This window comes from Parus major, chromosome 1 (genome assembly GCF_001522545.3).
Source record: "Parus major isolate Abel chromosome 1, Parus_major1.1, whole genome shotgun sequence".
Taxonomy (NCBI): domain Eukaryota; kingdom Metazoa; phylum Chordata; class Aves; order Passeriformes; family Paridae; genus Parus; species Parus major.
The window spans coordinates 108,343,548-108,367,512 of NC_031768.1; the positions used below are offsets into that span (position 1 = coordinate 108,343,548).

Below are 23,965 nucleotides of genomic sequence, written 5' to 3' on the forward strand. Positions count from 1 at the left end.
CTGTCACTTGCTTGACAGATAACAAAAAAACCCACATTCATTAAGACTGAAAGCAAAGGCATGGAATTTCATCAAAAACAGGAAAGAAATTAATTTTTGGTCAATAAGCATTTCTAAACTATCTGGAGCAGTTTCTGGAGCAGTTAATTTCTTGGTTACTGAAAACATAACATGTTTTTATTTTCAGCAGATGTTGTTTAGTTTTTTAGAATCTCACTATTTTGAAATTCAAGGAAAAACAGCAACCTGGCTTCCAAAACTCTTAGACAAGTTCCATTGTCATGAAATTTATGATTCTTTAGCTTTAACTTTTCACTTCTGACTTTTGAATCAACAGAATACAACCAGTTCAATATTTAAAGAGCTCCTCTGCAAAGGCAGACTGCAGACATTCTTACAGTATTTACCTTTAATGAAAGACAATGTTCTCAGTGAAACTTATTGATTCCAATTCTTGAATTTATGAGTAGTTGAGCCTTTAGGAAAAACACCCAAATCACAAAACTTATGTACAAAGCTGAAAAGGACACTTACAGATTGGAGGGGATACTTGGTTTTATAAGTACAAATTTTAAAAATTTAAATTTTTTTAGAAAAATTTCAAGTAAAAATTGACAGCATCAGAGTTTTAACATCATCACAATCAAATCTCAAGGAGGAGACTGAACCAATTACAAAGGCTCTCTATCCCAAAAGTTGGGCACAGCTGGATATGCATCTGCATATGAAATTCAGATTTATTTCAAACTAACTTGAACTTCCCTGAATGCATTCTTCCTATGAGTTCTATAAGCTGTCACACTTTCTTTTTAAGTTACACCTCATAGAGACAACATTTTAATTATCCTGAATCCAGCTGTTTGGAATGGGGAAAGGAAAATGCTTTTGCCACTTCAAAATACTGGAAAATCTCCTTGTAAGCCTTATATATTCCTAAATTCCCAGTCACTGTTGTAGACAGTCCATAAAAATATCTTGCATTAATGAAACCTTCAGCTCCAAAGCTCTCTAAACCAGAGATGATGTTAAGAGCTTCATTGCTGAAATAGAGGTGGTTTTGTTTTCTTTCTTCTAGAAACAATATTTTTTCCCCATCACAAAATGTGATAAAATATATTCTAATTCAAAAAGATACTCAGCTTCTTCTTCCTTTATTTCACAGCATAAAATAAACATACTTCTTTCTTTTTGCTAAAAGATAAAAAAACATATATAATAAATATAACTTTAGAGTGGACAAGATAATCTTTTCTTAAACTTCAGCTATGTTAGCAACCTCTGTCAAGAGATGGTCAAATTGATTTTCAGGGGTCAAAGGCTGTGTTTGAGATGTGCAGGTAAATTTGTAATAAAGTCTGTGCACGGTTGACAAAGCACCTTCAACAGAGCCCACTAATCACTGTCAGCTGAATGTAAACTGAAATACATTGCTGCACTTCCAAAATCGTTTGAACCAACACTTGCCAGCATTTTATCCACCAGAATACACCAAGAACAGCTTTTAAAAATGTAGAAATGCCAAGTGATGCAAGAGCCACCAGAGGGAGCGTCTCCAGCTCCATAAATGTGATCCAACCCCACGAAGTCTGGCCAGGAGCTTGATACACTTGAATATTATCATACTTTAATGCACAAAGTTGCAGGGTTCAAAGGGCAATCCAGGCTTCACTCTGACCTTTGTTTATACAATCTAAGGGGTCTGAGAAATAAGATTTCAGTTATTCTTTCCTTTCCTGTAAAAGCAGATAGCACCCTCCATAATGTATTTATCCATTCCTAATACAAATGTTCAAATTTTTAGAAACAGTGCCACAACAAATGGTGTTTATATATCAAAAAAAGCTATAAACAGCTGAGATTGCCATGGCAACACCTTGGCTCCCCAATTTACATAAATCCTGGGTAACATTCTGACAAATCCCAAAAGAAGAATTTCAAAGGTAGCAAAGGTAGGACTCTCTGCCAAAAGAGATCTTGGGACAGCTGTGCACAAGGAACAACTGGAATTATTACTACTCATGCCTGTCCCACTGGTGAAGTGAAGCCATTTAATCTCTGCTGAAGGCACCATTGGTTGACATTTACGACATTACAGCAAAGATGTTAAATGCTGCAATTAGATTTTACGCTGTTTATAATTCTTGTGCATTGCTTTCGTCTTCTGTTCTAATTCTCACACCCGGAGCTTCATTTCATTTTTAAAGACAGGGCCATCAATGGCATTTTCACAAATGTTTCAGCCACTCAAGTCCTCCTCTGGAAAAGCCCTAAACCAAAGATTTTATTATTCTTTCTGCCTTCCACAAAACCTCCATATGTTCCAGACAGTAATTCCAAAAGGAGGGTTCAGGGTTTGATGCTCTAGCTAAAACACGAGCCTGATCTTCTGCTTTCCAGAATTTTGATTTTGTTTCTATACATGATGTCACACACACACATGCTTTAATTTTAACAACAGTCATACACTCAGCACAATGGGTGTACAAAAGAACAGAGATCAAGCTTAAAAATTACATAGGAAATCAGATGGTACCTGCACATAAGATGAAGAGAACATAGGATTATGGAGCAATATATAAAAAGCTTATTAATACATGGTTTCTCCACTCAATGAATAAATTGGAAGGAAAAGACCAATCTATGTTAAGTTTCTGTCAAGATCATGAAGAAGATAGTAAAAAATAATCCCTTACCTGTAATAAAAATGAGAGCAATAAAGATACAGAGTGTGAAAGCTCTAAGATCAGATATTTATACCTGAGAACAGCAATAAAACCAGGCACTGCAATTTAATTATGAAAGAGAAACATCTTGGACAACAAATTTATAGTGAGGTTCCAGCACATAATTTAAGATACAATATTTTGTATCCCATAGAATTATCTCTACTCACCATAAATCAATAGAAGATGAAGTACATGTAAGACCCAGCAAAGCTAATCAGAAAGCTAACACTGCATTCCTGGGGTTACAAACCAAGTCCTTAACTCAGTCCTTAACTATAGTCAATAGTCCTTAACTATTTCTTTTAGATTCAGAGGAACAGAAACAGCTGCACTTTTTTCCCCCCAACATATTCTCAAATATTAAAGGACTGCATGCAAGAGAACTGCTGGCTTCTTTCCTTTTCAAAAGGTCTGATTAAAGAAAAGAACTATGACATAAAAATCAAGGACACCTCACAAACCCACAAAATATGCTGGGAGTTGCAAAGATTGGGCTGATATTTTTTTCTAGATTTTAGAAATGCTGTTTCTTTTTTTTTCACTCTGACCCTTAGCTTTTTATTCCATGAACAGCATAATTAACAAGTGTTGGATTTCAGAATTCTGCACAAAAGTTTGGATTCACATTCACTCCTTTTGGACTTCTTCAAGGTGTTATTTGGGACTCACATTATAATTACATATGTGCTGAAGGAAATCTAAGGCTTTCTGGAAAACTTTTAAGAATGCAAAGGCCTGATGCTGCTCCCTGTTGACTCAGAGGAAAAATTCTATCAGCTTTCATTGTGTCTTTGAAATCAGACCTAAAATGAAGAATAATTTGTTCCTGTAGTACTGATGATTTCCAGCACCTTAAAACCAAGTCAAACAAAATAACTATCAATTTTAATTAAACCTATCTAAGCCAAGCATTGATGGCAAATGGCTAACAAATCTTACCTTAATAAAGTGGGGATATATTAACAGTTTCTGATTTTTCTACCTTTCCTGGCACATAACCCAGCCTGACAGAGCTTAAGTATTTCATGCAGTCAGACTGGATTTGAGCATATGCTTAAGCAGCATGTTGACATGGGCCTTGGGGATCTCTAAACAGGATTTATTATGGAACAATACATTTATTTCACTTCTGCTGAGAAAAGATTTGTCTGTCATGGAACACACTTCATTATGATCCAGGAGAGGCTTTGGACGGTGCTCTGGTTGCTGTCCCTCCATCCACATCCCTGCTGGATTTCCATCTTATTAAGTTTCCACTTTAAACTCTTCCCTAATCCAGTTTAAAGTAATGTAGTGTGAATGGACAGCAAACGGGTGAGTTCAGCACTCAGTGAGGTGGGGAAAGCAGAGCAGCTGTGCAGAATTCAGCTGCATCACAACAGACTCCTCTTTAGCTGCTTTTTATATTCTCTAATTATTCTTTACACTGTCATTCTAATTATCCAGCTACATATCCACAATGATAAGCACTTATAATCATACAGCTTAATTAAAACATAACTGAAATACCTGTTCTGGTAAAAACACCTCCAGGAAAAAAAAGGGAAAAAAAGCCTTGAGTGTAAAGGAAGTTCACTTTATATCTGCTATTAGACCCTCTCTCTGCTTTTTGCACCCTAACAGCAGAGTTTACATAGGTTCTCTGCAAGTTTGTGTTTGTACTCAATCACCATGAAAAATAATACTGCTATTCTCCTAAAAAAAAAAATACTGGTTCCAAATTTTACTGACATTTTCTTTAGTCACATATTTTTGTACATATTCAGTCAACAACTGGTGAAGCCAAGCAATTCAGTAGCAGTATTTTAGAGTTTCTTTGCACAAGTTACACACAGATCATGCAGGGAAGACAAACTTGGGCTCTCCAAAGCACTCAGGCTGATAAACATCTTTATACCATGGCTTGCCTTTCAGAACAAATATATTTTTGCTCTCCACATATGGATGGAGTCCAGGAAAGATGACTAAAGGAAAGGAGCATCTCTCCTATGAAGAGAGGCTGTGAGAGCTGGGACTCTCAGGCTGCAGAAGGCTCAAGGGGAATATTATCAATATGTATAAATGAGGTGATGGAGGCAGACACCTCTCAGTGGCACAAATTGAAGTACAGCAAATTCCACTTAAGCAGAAGTAAGAAACCCTTTGCATTGCAAGGATGGTAGACACAGCATAGCCTCAGCTTTCTCTCTCTTCCACACCACCTAATAAAAGCTGGATGTCTGCATGGCTTAGCATCCATCCCTTCAAAAGTATATAATGGTTCCTTTAAATTCTGTGTTGAACTTTCTTTCCTTATGACTTTTTGTTTTCTCTGTGTCCAGGCAGCTCTTATTCCTGACACATTCTAGGCAATGTCTCATTCTGAAAATCTAATTAGCAATTCAGATAATACAGGAGGAAGGTAGCTGCTATGTCATTATTTTTATCAGTTGATGGGGTTCTCTACAGACCCTGAGGATGCATCTTAAAGCTGCAGAATACAACAAAAACTTACTGTTAATCTAAGAGAAAAGAAAGGTAGCGTTCCCAGGAATTAGTGCAGTATGGTTTTTATGCAATTTACCTTGTTACACCAAATTCCAAACTGCATTTTTCCTCCTCATCATCGCATTCATCTGTGCCTTTTCTACTTTAATTATTCAAATTCAGAACTGACTTAGAAACCCCTCGAAAAGCAAGAGTCACTTAGTACACTAGCAGGAACATTACAGGTTAAATTATGAATATGTATCCTTATAATTTGTTTCATTGCACATGCAGGCATGCACAGATTTTAAGCACTATTACAAGACACTAGGAATTTAAATGAAATATTAATTAGAAAGCAATTACAGGGTTTAGCAGCAGACAAGAGGTTGCAATAGGTGCTGTTCCTGAGCCACAGGAGAAAAGGAGACTGAGGGTGCCATCTGTTGGTCAATTTAAAATGGACATCGCTAATGGGGATTTGTGGTCTCCTACAAGAGGTAACTCCAGAAAGTTCTCACTTGGGGTGAGACTTGAGGGTCTTAATCGTGACCCTCACTGTCCTCAGGCCAGGAGTGTGTGCAGAGCACAGCAGAGCCACAGCAGCCCAGCACAGGCAGGGAACTGCAGCTCTGCTCCAGCAGGCACAGCTGACCTCACACAACATCCCAAAGTGTTTTTCAGGCAATGGAAAAGGTCAAGTGGCACCCAGCTCATTAGGGTTCGACTCTGAATGGCCATGGTAGCACCCATGGAAATGTTTGTGGTTTGTGTTTGCTTCACACACCGATTTTTATGCTTCCCTCTTCACACATCCCATCCTGTGCTCTGTCTGTATTCATTTCCACACACATTGAAAATCATGTTGGCTCTTGGGTTTGCTGACCAGATTCTCAATCACAGTTTTGGCCTTTTCACCTTATCAAGCAGGTGTTTTCTTTGTAATGAAGTAGTGGGGATTTAGGGAAATGGAATGGGCTGTCATGAGGCTGCCACAGCAAAATCCCATTCCAAATAGATGGTTTTGATCTTAGCATGGGAGAAAGGTGTGAGGAGCTTGGCCAGGAAAGGAGCATTCAAATCCAGCCATCCATAGAGGCTGTTGGCACATTGTCAGAAGCATCATGTCTCACAGAAAGACAACCACAATCTGATGGCATTTCAGAATTAAATACAAAAAAGCTCATTTTGTTGGCCATGAAAGCATAAGTTATGTCTGTGTCCCGACATGGACAATTTCAGTACACAATTCAGGAAACCATGAGGAGTAAAGGTGTAGTCAGCACTTTCCACACACTCTCTGAGCACTGTGGACTTGTGGATGTCTTCTGGAGACTTTGGTCAGACGAAGTACGTGGTACATGTACTCCCATGGTACAACTGGTCAGCACAAAGTGGTTGGCTGCTGACCACTGGGAGTGGTGGTTCACCGTGCTCTGTAGTCTCTTAAATCCAGAAACAGATTCATGGAATTGCATCTTATGGTTCTCCAGCTGTGGTGCCAGCTCACAGGAGACAGCACTGACTGGGCTCTTTAGCCTAAATTTCTGCACCCACTGCTGTTTTCCCCACCTCCCCAGGACTGAGTTCATTGCCCTCTGCCAGCTGAGGATGCAGTAACCTCTTGGCAAAGACTTACTGACAGCATCCATCAGACAACAGCACATTTAAGATGGAGAGAAACATCTCCTGAGGTGAGGGACATTCCCAGATGGGCTGGCAAAGTCTCAGAAGTGTTTCTTCAGGCAGCACATCTGTTTTCCCAGTGCCAAGCCTGTCTGGCATCAGAAGGTTGTTGAGTAGCACCACAGTGCCCTTTGTAAAGATGCAGGAAGCATCTACAAAACAACAAAAGGAAGAGCAGAAAAAAAATCCCAGAAAAAAAATTCGGGTTGCACGGGCACACTACCCATAAGCACACACATAATTATGGACAAACATTATTTCTCTGTCACATAGGAATTAAAAGATTAAAGAGCTAATGAATATGCTGGCAGAAAGTATGAGCAGTAATAGGCTTAGGTAGGATGCTGGGCAACAGCATGATATGAGGACTGAGTGAGGCTTTTTTACAGATTTAATGTCAAGGACATCACTTTTGAAATGCATTTACATATTTAGATTTATCATTGGTCTATGTTCTTTTTTTCCATCCATTGCCAATTTTAAAGCCAAGCCACTGACCACAGGTATAGGCAGAGAGGAGGGTGGAAGGGTGGTGATTAGTTCATTTCCATCCACAAACAAATAAACACAACAAACAAACAAATAAAAACAACAAAAAAACCCACAAAAAACACCACACCACCTTATTTCTCCTTAAGTACAGTAACTTTTCAGTGACTATTAGCATGCTTGTCTATATGAAATGAAGTCCTAGCAGGGAGAGGAGGAGGAAACCACTCTATTAATCTTCCTCTTTGTATGTATATGAAGTAAATAACTCTAAAATACCACAGTTTTGAATTCTCAACTCAAAATACTTACAGCAGTCTCTTGCACAAGAAACTATCAGTGCACTGTATTGTGGCAAAGTGCAGGAGGGCACAGCAGCATGTTACACTCCAGAACAGCTTTTGGTAAAATCATCCAAGTATATAAAGGACTGGAAAAGCATTTTCATCCTTTCACCAAATTCAGTTTGTTCTCCATAAGAATCTGACCTCTTACATTTTCCATAGCAAATGTTACTAAGCATGTTTTTTTTCTTTCTTCCATTTATTTAAATAAGGAGTAGCATAAATTGAAGAGGGTGGGGGGCAAGACAGGGAAGGAAAGAAGCTTTAGGCAATTGAATTTTCCAAAGTGTTTGGAGAGATAATTGGAAAATGGATTGAAAATGCTGCCAATCACCTTAATAGATGCAAAAAGCACAGGAGATAATCCTGGGGGATACCAGGAAAGAACTTCACTCTATTTGTTTCCATTGAAAAGAAATTTCAGGCTACACCAAAATTTCATTAAACTCTATTAGACTCCATACCTGCTCCCAATCATACTGCTAATTATTACAATCATTATTATATTCTAGACCACAGGAAAACATTAAAATTTAATCAGAAACACACTCTGAATGAAAACACTTTAAGAATTTTGTAGCATGAAAATTTCCTTGATGTGGAGACAATCATAGCAGCCAAGAGAAAAAAGAAAAAACAAGTGGTAAAGGAGATTGCCTGTATTATTTCACTCTTTCTTTACAATTTTCCCCTCAGATCCATGATGTAAAACTGTTCCAAGTCTTTGGTCTTCATTTCTTCACTTCACAATCTTCACTTTTCCAGGGTCTAGAGGATACTTTTCACAAACTACAGAACCACTATTTTTTATTGCATCTCTGCATATACTGAAACCAGGGATATGAGATTCAAAAAGTATTACAGATACTATCACAGTGTTTTGAATTTAATAAGAATCATGGAAATTTTTACAGGTTTTTCTTTTCCTTTTAAGCTTTACACATAGAAAAAAAAAATTGAAATAAGGAAAACAAGTGTGTTAAGCACCCACATAAAATGATTGACACAATCTATCTTTTACCAGTTCACTTCTTTTGCTACACAGTTTTCCTTCACTTAATATTTGGAACTCACCATCTTATACATTTGGGTTAGTCTTCTCTGGCTAAGTATCACAAAGAAGGAATAAACATCACAAAGAAATAGACCTTCCACCCTAATTGGTATGTTTTTCAAAACAAATATTATCAAAAGCAGAGAAGGAAATGGATAATATGCTGATCACATCCAGCTGAAACTCTAGGAATTGAATCCAGTGAAGTGGAAGCAGGGAAACTTGCATAGAGTAACTGTTAATTTTCAGAAGAGCAGGTGGCTCACTATGTATATATAAGGGTCCTGACTTAAAAGATAGTTTTCTCTAAGCCCTGCTGACAGTTAGCACAAGCCACATTTGTCAGTGAAGGCAAACCATGGCACATCCTGCTCTTTATTCAGCTCCTGTAATCCTGTCTCAAGCCTTTGGTGCGCATCAAGAAGAGGAGGGCATTTATACACCAGACTAACACATTGAACAGGAAAACATTGTACTGAGCTGTCATTCTTCATATGCAGAAATGAAACACGAGATTTACTACTGCCATCCTCAGTGACCTAGAGTAGAGCAGCCCCAACAGTGGGTGGTTGAGCTGTTTTGATTTAGCTCTTATCTAATAAACTCACATAAACCCCATTTTTCACGTCTAAATCTTCAATACGAGTGCTGAGTAAAATTGTGGAGCAAAACAGGGTTCCAGTGTTTGAGCACTGAAAATGTTTGAGCACTGGGAAGAGATGTTATCCAGGATGACAGGAGTTAGTGAGGATCACACAAAACCCTGGCAAGTGCCAGGCCGTGTGTTTGCTGTCTGACAATCAGCACACAAACCAACTGCAGGCTAACACATTTCAGAGCTCAGGCAGGAGCTGTTTGGCTGCCACAGAACAAAAAGGCAGCAGCACACATATGTACAAAGAGACCCATAGAATCTGATCCCCCCTCTCCAAAGGCAGTTTGAATGCCATCAGCTTGGTTTAATTTTTAATTAGATTTTACTGTAACAAATACCATAGATTGTGCTACAGCTTGCATACATGAGTACTGCTGCCAAGACTGCTAATAAAATATTATGTCTTTTCACGATTTAGATAATCACAAATCTGCCCTTTTCTTTCAGCCAAAACCCATTCTTAAAATTCAGAATGAAAGGTTGTTTTAAGTTGATGAAATAGGCAAGATAATTGCAGAAACAGCTCATTTCTCTCAGAGATGATAAAAAGGATACAATGGCCATCCCTCATCCACAAAATCCTATTTATTATTGCTTAGGACATTTGCACAAATTCTGGAATGCAGGTTTATGATGCTATTTCTTTTTACCATGCTGTTACATCCTCTTTCACACAGTGTTTTGAAACACATTCATGTTAGACCCTTTTGTCTTCTACATAGAATATTTATGGAAGATTTTTACTGCAAGTCATAAATTAATTAATAATGATAGACTGTAATACCAAGAGCCAAAAAACAGCCCACATAAAATACTACCTTCTCAAAGAAGTTAATGACACTCCTTTTAGACAAGATATCACCTATCAGAGATGATATTTCTATCCTGAAAGAGATTTCTTAGAGTACCTATGGGGTTCTTTTTATATATTCAGAATTTTTAGCATGATGATACACTACATAAAGGACATCTGAATAAAAAAAGGAACTAATTTGGATGTGTTATTACCCAGTCATGAAACTGGACCTCATGTCTTCATGGCAAGGAGAAACTTTGCTTCTGTTGCATTGAAATAGTTTTGCATGGTAATTTTCTGAAGCTGCCATTTTTCAAATGTCATACAGATCCTTTATAGAAGGGCAGTGGTTTCCAGATTATAATAGCTACTTTTGTGTCTTTCCTTCAAAATACATCTTAGTTGCCCACTAAATGCTGAAGTGTTATACTTCTCTTTCAGATAACTGTTTAAGATACTTACATTTAGTTGCAAACTATCATATATTAATTGCTTGATGCAACTTATATCAATATTAAGAATATTTTATATGTTGATGCAGAAGGGATTTTTGGTAATATAATCAGTTTTAAATGTAAGATGACATCACAGTACAAAACACTGATGAACTGGTTAAACTGAGAACTACATCAGTATAAAAACTATTTTTTTTGCAAATATAAAATGTTTCTTTCATTGAGTTAATTAAACAGAGGGGTTGATTTGAGGATTTGGGGTGGGTTTGTTGGATTTAAATTGTCAGTGCTTTGTTGAGGTGATTAATAACTTTTATAACTTTTGGGGTTTATGGATGTCTACTTGGATCTGCTTTCCTTCAGTGGGATGGAAAACACAAGAGAGTTGGGATTGTTCAGCCTGGAGGTGCCAAGGCTCCACTGGCAGCCTTCCAGTGGCTAAAGGGGGCCTGAAAGAAAGCTGGAGAAGGAGTTTTCCCAAGGGCATGCAGCAATAAGACAAGGGGAATGGCACTGAGCTGGAAGAGGGAAGGTTTAAATTAGATATCAGGAAGAAATTCTTTACTGGGAGGTTGGTGAGGCACTGCACTGGTTGCTCAGACAAGCTGTAGAGCCCCACCCCGGAAGTGTTCAAGGCCAGGTTGGATGGGGTTCTGAGCAACCTGGTCTAATGGAAGATGTTCCTGCCCATGGAAAAGAAGTTGGAGTGAGATGATCTTTAGGGTCTCTTCCAATCCAAATCATTCTATGACTCTAGATCCAAAAAACAAGTTAAAAAATGTGTGAGATTCACTGCTTTTAAATTAGGTGTAGAACTACTAAATTTAATTTGCCTGGTTTTTTCATCTAGAGAAAAATTTCAAAAAATAAAATATTCACAAAAGAAACCCTCACAATTTTCCAGATGTACTCATTTAGAGGACAAGATTCTCTTCCAGCTTCCACCAATCTAAATTAGAACAACCGAAATTAAACCAAATGGCAGTATTGTAACAGAAGCATAAATGAAAAAGGCTGTTAATTTTATAGCCACAGCCTTCAGAAAACTGGAGACAATACAAGAAACACAGAATGTGTGAAAAGCCCTGCATAATACTTCATCTTCCCGCCTGCCCAGGGTGCAATCTCAGCAGTGCTCTGAGTGAGCTGTGCATCATCTATTACTGCAGCACTTGAGAAAATCCACACATCTCAAATCACGCAATAACCCAGATGCCAGTGATTAACAGAGGTAACTGTTTTATCCAGATCTCTGCCAGCATGAAAATGTGCACTCGTCTAGGAAAGCTAACTCTGGGCAAACAACTCTATTTCAAGCTGGATGGAGGCAGCACAAGGGTTAAGAAAAACTTTACCAGCCGTGTTGTGTTGGAGCAATCACTGTAATGCCAGTGCTCTGGGCAATGACAATCTGTTAGGTCTTTTCTAAACCCAGTACAAGCATTTGTAATGCAAATGTTAGCACGCTGAATATATCACACTGTTCCTACATCCATTGATACCAGCAAGGGGAGGAATCATGTGGCCCCATCATCCCTCCGAAGCAGCTTGTTCCCTTTAGCTCTTCTTTACTTCCCTGTGTTTTCTCTAACCTAGTTCTAAATGTCTTTAAGGCAGTGTGTGTTGTTCAGGACTAGTTATAGCATGTTAACCTATTTTCTCCCCTTTCATGTGGTTTTTAACCTGGTTTTGTTGAGCTGTGTTTGTGGTACCCTGAGTTCAGCACTCTATGAACAATCCTCCTTAGAAAAATTGGGAACAGGAATAAAGACCAAGAGTTGTGAGAAATTTACAGCTCGATTTCCTTGGAATCTGGTAAAGTACTTAGAAAAACTGGGAAACTGGCTCTTCAACTGAGAAAAGTTCAAAGATAAAGAAGAATAAATAGTCGAAATGAAAATTATTATAATTTGATATTGTTATTCAGTTTGCTACACAAACTATACAGATAAATAACACAGGGCCTTTTGGGTGCATCACCAACTCATTTGCTCTGGCTCACAACCATTTCTTGTTTAGAAGCCACCATAAATATTTTCCCACAAAAGTGTTAAACACTTAAAAAAACCAATCTAAGCCTAGCAAAGCTTATTCTTCTGACTGACTTTTCATGGATGTGCTAGAAACAGGCCTCAAGTTTGTTGAGGGACTTGTAGAAACAGTTGGAGTCACATAAGAATATTTACTTTTTTCCTGACAAAATCACTCCACTTACAGCTTTCCATGCAAATGAACAGGAAGGTTTTTTCCAGTTTCCCCTTACCCTTGGTTTAAATAAACAAATTCACATCTCAAGAATAAAAGCGAATCCAGCTACTTATCTTGGAAGAAATTAGCAGAGACAAATATATGACAAAGCATATTAGTCATATTCAACTGTTTAAGTCAGTTTAACCCAGAAAACTAAAATTTCAACTTATTTCTCCTTCCCTTTAAATGCATATTTGACAACTAGGAAGCCACCAAATATTCAAGGTCACAGCCATGTTCCTTCATGGCAGACACATCTGTAAGAGCAGTAGGCATGAGATCAAATTTGGGGGCTTTTTAGCACAACTGCTGAGACGGAGTTCACAGCTCCTCACTTCTAGTTCTGCAGAGACAAGCTGGTGATAAGTGATATGACCTAAAAGTGACACTGGAGAACCTGCCATGACATGTGTGTGAGCTGAACAAAACACGAGAAAAACGTGCTAAGTGGTCGGCACAGAGGGTGAGTGTCCATATATCTAAAATGTCTACAAAAACCTCACAGGGAGGGCTAGAAAATACCCTACAGACAAGAAATGTGGGAACTGATCTTGCCTAATCCCAGTGTTCAGCAGCAGAAGAAATTCCAGTTCCAAGTAGTGAATTTGCAAAGCAGCAGGAACTCACAATCCCATTGAATTAGTACAGACTCATTGGACCAACCATTGCATAAATATAAAGTAAAACAGAAAGGAAAAGCAGAGTTTTACCTGACACACTAACTAAAATTTTTCTGCTATCCCTATGTATTTACTAGTTCAAGAAATCACTGCTTCTAAACACGAAGACAGAAAGTGTGAAGACCTATGAACACATTTTCAACAGTATCTGACACCAGAGCTATTCACAAAATCTGAAATATTTAATGGTGAAGGCTAAAGTTAAACTGACATAACCTTCACACAAGAACATAAGTAAAGCAGGAAAAAGTTTTATCTTCAAAACAGGAATAAGCAACTATTTGCCATTATACCATAGGACTGTAGAGCTATCTGTGATGACACAGTAAACTGAAGACATAAGTCTTACTTGACTGAACATCCCTTGTCCCTGAAATACACTCACACACCTAATCAGGTGATTATTATGAAAATCCAACACTACATGTAAAAGTTTTCAATGATTAAATGAAGCACTGCTTCTCAAATTCTCTCACTGACAATCAAGGACATTCCTGCTTCTATTCAAAGTGATCCCCAAGCATGCAAGTCACTAAGGATCAGTATTCTTCATCTACCTGGCTGCATATGCTGAAAACAAAATGAAAAACAGCCACTGCAGAATATAGGTTAGGCAGGACTTTGTACTTTATAGAGTAAAATAACTGAACTCATCAAAAACTACCTTAGAGGAAAAGAAATTTTGGAATGGATAGCATGTAACAACTTTCCTTAATGCATTTCTAAATGTATAGAACAATGCCATATTGAATGGAAACAAACAAATTATTAATACTTTAAAACAACAAGGGTCACATCTCTTCCTCAAATATTTATTTAACATTATAATAATTTCTTAGGGAAAAAAAAAAACAAAGAAAATACAATTCTATTTAGCAAATCAATGAAATTAGAAGGGAAGTCCTACTGAAGGACTAACTCTCCTTAATGCCCTTATTCTCCCTTCATTATGCCACTGATGCCCCATGACAACAACATTAATTTGACATGGATGAGTTATGACCCACAGTGTCTTGCACAACTCTCAGGAAGCCTAAGGCAGGGTTTTTTCTGCTTTGGGTATTGGGACCAGAAGGACCATGCAGAAAACCAGTGCAATAGAAGGAGCAATTAAGCTACAGGTTGTTTTGCTGTAAGCAGTTAACCAGCTGTGCCTAATAAATTATTTGATTATACAATATCTTATAGCTTTGACATCGATTTGTAACCGAGCATAAAGCTAACATTCAGTGGCTTTGTATATTTTCTGGTGTGATTATAACTTTAATTCCTCCTGGCACTCGTTAGCACACCCTGGCAATACAAAGCACTGATGGGTTTTCAATACCAAAGGTCAGCATGCTCAGAACACCTCAAAAAACATGGACTAAAATACAACAGTCTTGAGAAGGAAGTGGGAAAAGATTGATATTACTATTTGCTGCTGAAAAACAAGACCACTCTTACCCAGATGGGGGAAACTGAGGCACGTACACATTGTATGTGTGTATATTTATAAGGGACACACACAAAAGTGCACACACAAAACACAACTCAATAGAGGTATCCAAGAAATTCCTGAACTAGAAGCCTGATTTATTAGTTTTTAATAGATAGAACACCATGCTAATGTACACAGCTTGTTTGTGGCACTTGCACTACCTTCCTTAGGAACTCTCAGTTATCTCTAAATGCAGTTCTCCCTGCTTGGGAGCTGTAACTATGGACTTCACATTCCCAGTCCCACACTAACCCCGTGCTACTCTGCATCCTCACAAAAGAAAGGGAAATTTGCTCTGTGCAAAGTCCTACTCAAAACTGAATTTAAAGAAATCACTGCAAAACTGCCCTCACAACCACTACAAGTCTGAAGAGTTTCCCCTGCATGGTGACAATCATTTCCTAAAAATTGCTGGCACATGAATCCTCTTCATCTCCTCCTGTGGCCACAAAGAACTGTGGACCCTGTCACTGTTCTCTAGCTGAATGTCCCAGTCCTCCAGCGAGGACTCACACATTGTCAAGATGACTCAGAGGACCATCACACATCACATATAACAAAGCAGTGAATTAAGCACACCTCCAAAAAATTCAGACAGCAATTCATAAACTATTAAATGGAAGATTATAATAACAAATAGATGAATTCAGTCCTCCATGGATAATACATGTACAAAAATGCTAATCTTTGAGGCTAAATTATTCACAACGAATGAGTCAATCAGCCCTATTCCCTCATAGACCACTATTTCCGGGAGCTATTTATAAGTGAGACAAAATTGATGTGCTTGTATCATCTCTTTCTCTACAAGAGGAAAGTGCATGATAATCCTCTTTTTATTCCCTTTATTAAGGCATTCCATGAATGTGAATGGCAACAAAAACCACAAGAACCATGTGTAATTGATGCTGCAGTGACAGCTAAACCATAAGTTAGTAAATTTGGCCAACATTACAAATTTCCTTGGTTGTGATTGGGCACTTAATAATGAAATACCTCATTTATTAAGGGATGTAGTCAGCAGAACTCTGAACAAAACAGCCCATGCCAGAATGCTGCCACTGTCTTGTAAGATACCTGGTATACAGGGACTATTCTTTAAACCAAAATACCTAATTCCCAGGAGCAGCTACAATCAGAAATCACGGCTGCAAAAAAAAAATAAAGCAAATCACACATATTTCTCTTCCCTGCATTTCCCCCAGCCACAAGACCCCTTCTAGCTGGAGGGACTTAGATCTCCAGGACTGCAGAGAAAATAATGCAAGTCCCAATAAAATGACTTTTCTGCTGAAAGAAGGATCAACCCCTTGAGTGCAGGTTTAGAGCAACTTAAAGGGACTGGGACATCAGAACCCTCTGTGGTCCATGTTCTCCCTCTAAAATAGGACCAAATCCATGTAACTGTCACACACACATTTTTGGCAATTACAGCTCTATCAGAATCAAGGAGTAAGTGAACTTAATGATGATATTTTATAAGCAAACAGTTGCCACATTACCCACTCCAAAGGAAAAGAGAGCCAACCATAGAAAGACACATTTCCAGAACCAATTTAAAGGTTAAGCCAGACAAGTTCCCTGAATCAGGATCTAATGAGATTCCAGGGCTCAGCTCAGGAGACTCGATGCTGTACTTGAGGCTGCCCACCCCTCTTCCGTCAGTGACAGCCGAGCCTCCCAGAAGGATACTGACACTTCCATGGATCCTGGCTACCTCATTTACCAACCAAACATCCCAATTAACTTCTATGGGGATTATGCATCGGATTCTTGCTGAAATTAATGTGCCCAAATGTCTTTCCTGTCTTTGTAGGATTGAGTCCTCATTTACATGTGGCTGAGTGCCTCTCCCCAGCCCTGGAAATGGCATATGTTTTATCCTAGCTTTATAAACTGACAATGGCATTAAAGGGTTAAGAAAGGAACTGTTGAGCATGATGTAAAAATACAGTTTGAGCTAATGAAAAATAAATTAAATGCCTTTTTAAACAATGAAAACAACATTAGTTTAATTTTAAAAAAAAAAAAACAACACTGATGCTCACACAGAAAACAAAGAGAGCATAGATTCAACTAAAATCAAATGAGATTCAAAATTGCTTCCAGTGTTGGTGCTGAAAACAAAGCATGCACAAGGGTCTACTACACTGCTCTCTTGCAAGACATAAACCAGGTCTGCAATAAACTGCTTGATACTGTCTTGCTGGTCATAAAGCTACCAAAAAAAAAAAAAAAAAGAAAAAGAGGGATATGCCATTTTTTATAACACTTTAGGGTCCAATGCAATATAAAATATATCTTTCCAGCAGTGTATGCTTTTGGAGCAGATTGTAGTGATTTTGAGGTTTATATACACTTTTGTCAGAGTGGAACTGAACATATTTTTTGTTGGATTGGGCCATAGGCAGTTACAGCTGTACCCAAAGGACAGTGTAAGTGACAAGCATTCTGAACCCCTGGGAAAATATAAATCATTACCAACAAGACCAAGATAAGAGCTCCTCGAACTGACATTTCCAGTTTTAAGAGATAGCTTTCTATTCCCTTCATATTTAAAAGAGATGTTAACTTTCCTAAATATATTAAAATTACTTTATCTTCACATGGATGCAGGAATACCATCAGAATGCCACTCAACAAATGTAACCCCAAAAGACCATCTCTTTAGATCATTTCTTTGACCACATTGCCATTTTCATTGCCTCCTTCCAGGAGGATCCTTTGGTTGTTCACCACAAACTGTTCAGGTGTCTTCAAGGCTTTCCCTGACCTTTCCCAAACTCCACATCCTCACAGACCACACTGACTCCTTCAATTCTTGTCAAGCTTTTAGGACACTGGTATTAATTTTGCTTCTAACAAGTATCTTTTGTCTTCTCCTCACTGATGTTTATTTTCTAAAGCTTAACTTCTTTTTACCTTGACACCTATAAAGAGGCAATATGTGAGGTACATAAATTAATTTCTGCTTTCTTTGCACTGCCCAGTATGTTGACATTCACATACTATTTCTTACTATTTTGGGACAATATAGCCTCTGGGGGATGATATATTTTTCCCCCCACATTATACAGCATTCCAAACCCAAAGCAGCCATGTTCCTAGATAGCAATGTCAAACACCTAATGAACAGCAATAACCTTAAGCTGGATTTTCTAGGTTTTCAAGGCATTATTTTAGAACAACTACCTGTAGTGTCTTTTACTTAAAAAAAAATAAATGCTCACATGTTCTCAAATCTGAACCTGTATAACCCAAACCTTTATGTGTTAAACTTTGATGTGTAGTGGACCTATGCTAAATTAAATATAGAAACTTAGCCACTAACACAGCATTTTTCCTGGGCAAAATTTTTTTTCTAAGAGACACATAGGCAGTACAAACAAGAATAACATTACCAAAAAGATCTTCTCTTAGGATCCTAAGACCTTCTCTTAGGATCAACAGATCTGGGTTACAGGCAAATTATTTGAAAACAAGTTGCTGAGGCAATATTCCATCAAAATGACTACTATCAGCCATAAACATATGGGACCCTCTAACTACCCAGGGTAATAAGTCTTGTATATTATTGCTGGGAATTCCTCCAAAGCCCAAATCATTTTTAGTTTGTGAAGCTCCCTAATTTATTTTCCATGGTTGGGAGGAATCTACTGCTAAACTAAAAATACAGTTCTACCCCCCATTATCTCTGCACATAAAGAGTCACAGAGCTTTGGGCTAGAATTAACATGAGATAGGCTATTATGACTGCAAGAACATTTAGCAGTCCCTGTTGACTTTGCAGTTTGTAATAATAAATATCCTCCCCATAATATCTTACTCTATTTTTTCTGAACTTGATGCCTTGAGGAAGTCTTGAAGCTAGTGATAAAATGCTAACAGTGTTTACCTATTTTGTTGCTAGCCTGGATTTCCTTTTCTCCCTGGGAAAAGTCATTTAAAGAAATGATATTTGCAAGCAAAAGCTCTTAAAAGTATAACCTCTGATTTCATGAATGCCCTACAGAAATAGGATGTCCTACTGCACTTGATTACTGAAGCAAAACTGACTCTGCTTGTATAAAGCAATGTCACTTTTTTATAGTGAAGCATTTGCTCTTCCACAAAGGAAAAACCTTGTAATCAGACGTGAAGGTTATAAAAGATGCAGTCTGCAAGACAAAAGTGTCCTATTAGCACCAATCAAGGTGATAATTAAGACCAGATATCTGTAAGGAGGGGTAGGCTTTTAGGGGGCTTCACAAGGTACTGAACTTCATGCACATAATAAACAGTTCAAAGTATTCTTACTTTATTAAGAAGATGCTGAAAGTGACTAAAAGCAAGGTTTACTCTTGCATTCATAATTATCTTGTTTTGTTAGGCTAATTCTGTGCAACAGGAAAAACTTCCCTACCCTCACATATATTAAGGATGAGTGAGTTTGGCAGGATTTTTTGTTGTTGGGCATTTTTTTAGTCGTGGGGGTATTCTGGGTTGGGGTTTTTTGCCCCCAGAATTGTTCATAAAATACATTTAGGAGAAAAAAATTGAGATGGAAACAATATCCTTTATACATTCAAGGCTTCAGTTCACTTAAACCTTTTCAGCAAACTAAGGTAACACTTCACATTTCAGGCACTACAGTTTTCCTTCAACTCATTCTTGCTGGTTTTTACTTATTCATAGGTCTGTCAAGCAAATTCAGCAGAGTATCAAGCAAAACATGCACATCACAAATACCCTCTCCCATAAAAAGACAATCTCAATCTCCATAGATGTCAAGTACACACAAGAACAAATTAAATCAATTAATACACCCAAATGTGTATTTCCCTCTACCCCTTGCACCTTGTCTGATGTAAGGCTTAGAAGAGTAGCAGTCTATTGGCAATTGATTCTTTTTAGGCAGAGAAAGCAAAAAACAATTAAGTTATGAATAAAGCAAACAACACACTCTGCTTCACATACATGACCAGTTCAACTTAAACTGTGAACAGATGGAAAGCTAGACATTCTCATATATTTCAGATTCACACATCCCTCAATATTTTTCTAGATCAATAAAAATACACTTTTTAAAAATTTCAATGTTTAGAACTATAAGCTGTTTCCAAACAGGCAATCCACTAGTCTTTAGCTTACTGACTTGTTTCCCTTGCCACCACATTGATTGTGGCATTATTCCTACTGAACAGCAATTCACCATGGGTGTTATTTTTAGATAGATAATTTTCTCTTATGAAATCTATTTCAATAATTTTACTTTCAGCATTTATAAAGGTTATTTCATACCTGTGTATTTGCCAGATGTGACTCCCTGTTTTCCTCCTACAAATGTGGTATTTTTCAGCTCCCACAAGCTTTCCACAAACGTTGCTGGAAAGTTTTCTAATAGCAAGATGAGGGTGAGATATGCTGTATAAAACACAATTTTTACACTTGCACAAATAAATAAGTGATTTATTTTTTAACAAAGCAGGCAAATGAATCTGAACTCATGTGAACCCTCTAGAACTGCAGCACTGGAGGAAACTTCCACTGTCTTAGAGCCACAGCATTTCCCCAACTGCTGCTCTTCACCTTCTCTATCCTCTTTCCTAGGGCTGTCTTCATTTATTGTTACCATTTCCAGCTCCTCACTCTTCAAATATTCACACCCCAGTTTTGTGCTGGACACCACCCTTTGCCTGCTCTTTTCTGCTTCACTGTTCTGGCCAGATTTTGTGCCTCTGTATTTCCATGCCTTCCCCACTATGGAGAGCACACTCACGTTGTCAGGTTCCATTACAAATGAACACAATTAGAGGTAGCAGGATGACACACACACCCAAACCTCAGCAGAGACACACATTTAACACCACCACAATTAACATTCCCCTGGTGCAACTGCAGATCCAGATGCTGGGATGAGCTGCAGCCTGAGCTCCATTAGGGTCTGGAATTTTCTCCCTGTTTGTTTCCTTTCTGCCCCCCTCCTAGCTCAGCCCACCTTCACATGACAAGGTATAAATTCATGGAGCCTTTAGCACAATCTCACAAACTCTTACACAAGTAGCTTGATTCCCGTGGAGCTCCTCCAGGATAAGGTAAAGCATTGCAGAATTTGGAAAGTGGCCACTTGCTGAGGCACCAAAGACACTTCTCACAACTTTATTTCACATGTAAAGTGCTGTGCATTTCATACAGCAATACATGAATACAGTATTTGATCACTTATCTTTCTCAGGCCTCTGTAATTTTCAAGTTAACCACTTCATTCTTCATTACACACGGCCTCATTTAATTTCCTTATATCTGCAGAGCAGGAATTAGGCCCAGAATAGATCAAACAGTGCTGAATGTGGGTCATTATCCACAAAGCATCCCAAGACAGTCTGCCTTAGTTGTCAGTGGAAGTTCACTTGAGATGTTTTACTCACACTAGAAAAGGAGATAGGGAAGACTGGCAACCTTCGTTAGACCAGAAATCTTAAAAAGATTTAAAGCAAAACCTCAAGAGCTTCTTCAAGACTCACACATCTAAAACCTCACCTCTCCTTTTTTCCTAAGAACACAGTCAGGAAAGGATTTTTTTTTCTTTTTCAAATCAGACACTTTATCTACTATGCTATAGAACAGTACATGAAAGCACCAATTTTTAAGGGCCTCTTCAGAGCAATCATTTTATCTGAACACCTGAACGTGTTTAGATTTAAACAGAATGAACTTCATCACCTGGTTTAAATTAACTATGTGGTCAAATACTCCAGTACACCAATGATAGAATAGGTTATCTATATCTCTTAAAACAAACCCTCCCTCCTGTCTTTTTCTAAGTACAATTCTGGAGTACTGAATGCTAGCTTTAATCTGTCTTTGTTATCCATTCATTTTTCATACTTTGGCTTGAAGGTTTTTATTTTCAAATTAATACAGGATATTGTATCATCCTTCTAAACCAATTTTTGTGTCCCAGTTCCACTCTAAATCCAACAAACTGGAAACACACAGTCCCTGCTTTGGTGGTGATATTTGCATACAGTCATTAAGGACAGGTTATTTATTCCATCTGATGGATTTTTAAAGTTTGTCTGTAGCATAAGGAACTAAGGTAATTTTTTTACATTTTCATTGGTGATTAGATCCTGCACCAAGTCAAAATCTAAAAGAAACACTGATATTTAAGCATTATTAATTTAAAAGATAAATTTGAGGGCTTTTCTTATCACTACTATCAGTACATAAAATAGCATTCCAACATTCAGGCTTACAACACAGAAAAGTAAGTATTGGCAAGCAATAGCTCAGACATACTGTATTTATTGCAGTCATGAAGCTTATTATGGACATCTTTGTTTATCTCATCAGTTAAACATTCATGAAGAAATATTATGGAAAAATGCATTTCTGGTCTCATAGCTAATTAGCACTATTTAAGAGTACCCTGTAGTTAAGCTGTCCAGCCTCCCTCTCAAGGAAAGTTGGGATCTGAATCTAAATTACAAGTGCTCTCCTCCCCCTCATCTGTGCATTTTCAAACCCAGGATTTCAGTCTTGCTTACTAACCCGTGTCTGAGTGGTCTGACCTAAAAAAGAGTACAGACGTGCAGGAATAAACTTCTAAAGTGTATTTCATTTAACTTGTCTCATAGAGAACCACCAAAGCTCCACAGTATCTAGTCATCACACATGGTCTGGATTTCAGCCTAGAACAATCAGTGAAAAATAGCAAAAAGGACACATGCAAAACAATGAAAACTTGCTATTTACAACAAAACCAGTGTTTTCAGAAAATCGAGGAGTACTGAGAGCAAGCACATAGTCTGTACCTTCCCATGTCCACATACATCCTTACACTGCTATTACAATATTCTAATAGACTGTTTCTCCATGCAAGGTTATAAAAGTGTGGTTTATTAGGGTAGTGCAACCATAAACTTACAATTGTTTCGCAGGGTGAATTTATATCTAGCCATCAAAATGCATTACTACATTCTAGTCACTTCTTTTTTTCCTCTCACATTAACATAATCATCCCCAATACTTCCAAGTAAGTGCAGTTACATCTAGCTGGTATATCTATGGTTATATCTATTCAAACCTACAGCTCTGTTTTAATAAAGGTCCTCTTTTTATTTTCTAAGGGCATGATGCATATGTAGGTAGTCACCAACGATGAAACCACAGCTACGTTATAAACTACCTTATTAAAAATTGATTGTAATTACATATTGAAACATTAGAGAATTATTATTCCTTTTTTCCATACTCTTGTGCACAGCGGTGCTTGTGACCCTCAGACAAAGGCATATCCAAGAAAACTAATGTGAAATCAGTTCTCCAGACTCAGCAATGGCTTGGGGTGAGAGCCCAGAGCCGGGATGCTCCTGGACTTAATATCCCGAACCCCAGGGTTCTCCTGTCACGGACAGGCAGCGACCCCACTGCCTGATTGTGTTTAATTGTGATCTGTGCCCAAATCCCTCCAGATGCCACCGCACCAGGTTTCCTTACAGAAGCTCGCTGAATTCCCATCTATGTACACGATCTGGATTCCAGCCAGTGAAAAATAACTTAAAGGGACACATGAAAAACAGTGAGAACTTGCTACTTCCAGCGAGACCGGTGTTTTCAGAAAAACAAGCCGAAGAGCACAACGCTGCCGAATTAACTTTTAGTATGTTTTCACTTTAATCTTTAACAATTACACGTGCAAGAAGAGAACCCGAACCCCCGAGCAGGGCAGGGAGCGGGGACATCACCGCCCCGTCCCGGCTGCGGGCTGGCCCCCAGGATGGCCGGGCCGGGGCCGCAGCGCCTCTCCCGCGGCTCGGGGCGGCCGAACGAGGGCGGGCGGGCAGAAAAACCCGGCAGAGAAGAGGAGAAGCGGCGGCCGCAGCCGCTGAGGCGGGCCAGC

The 23,965-nt window shown here is 38.3% G+C and overlaps 1 protein-coding gene across 1 annotated transcript in view; it reads left to right on the forward strand.

Annotated features, from left to right (window-relative positions):
- Positions 1–23,842: 23,842 nt before the first annotated feature.
- CHMP2B (charged multivesicular body protein 2B) overlaps positions 23,843–23,965 on the forward strand; it is an 11,755-nt gene continuing 11,632 nt past the window's right edge. Inside the window, exon 1 of the mRNA XM_033515217.1 lies at positions 23,843–23,963. Coding sequence (XP_033371108.1) covers positions 23,843–23,963 — 121 coding nt within the window. The remainder of the gene's footprint in view (positions 23,964–23,965) is intronic.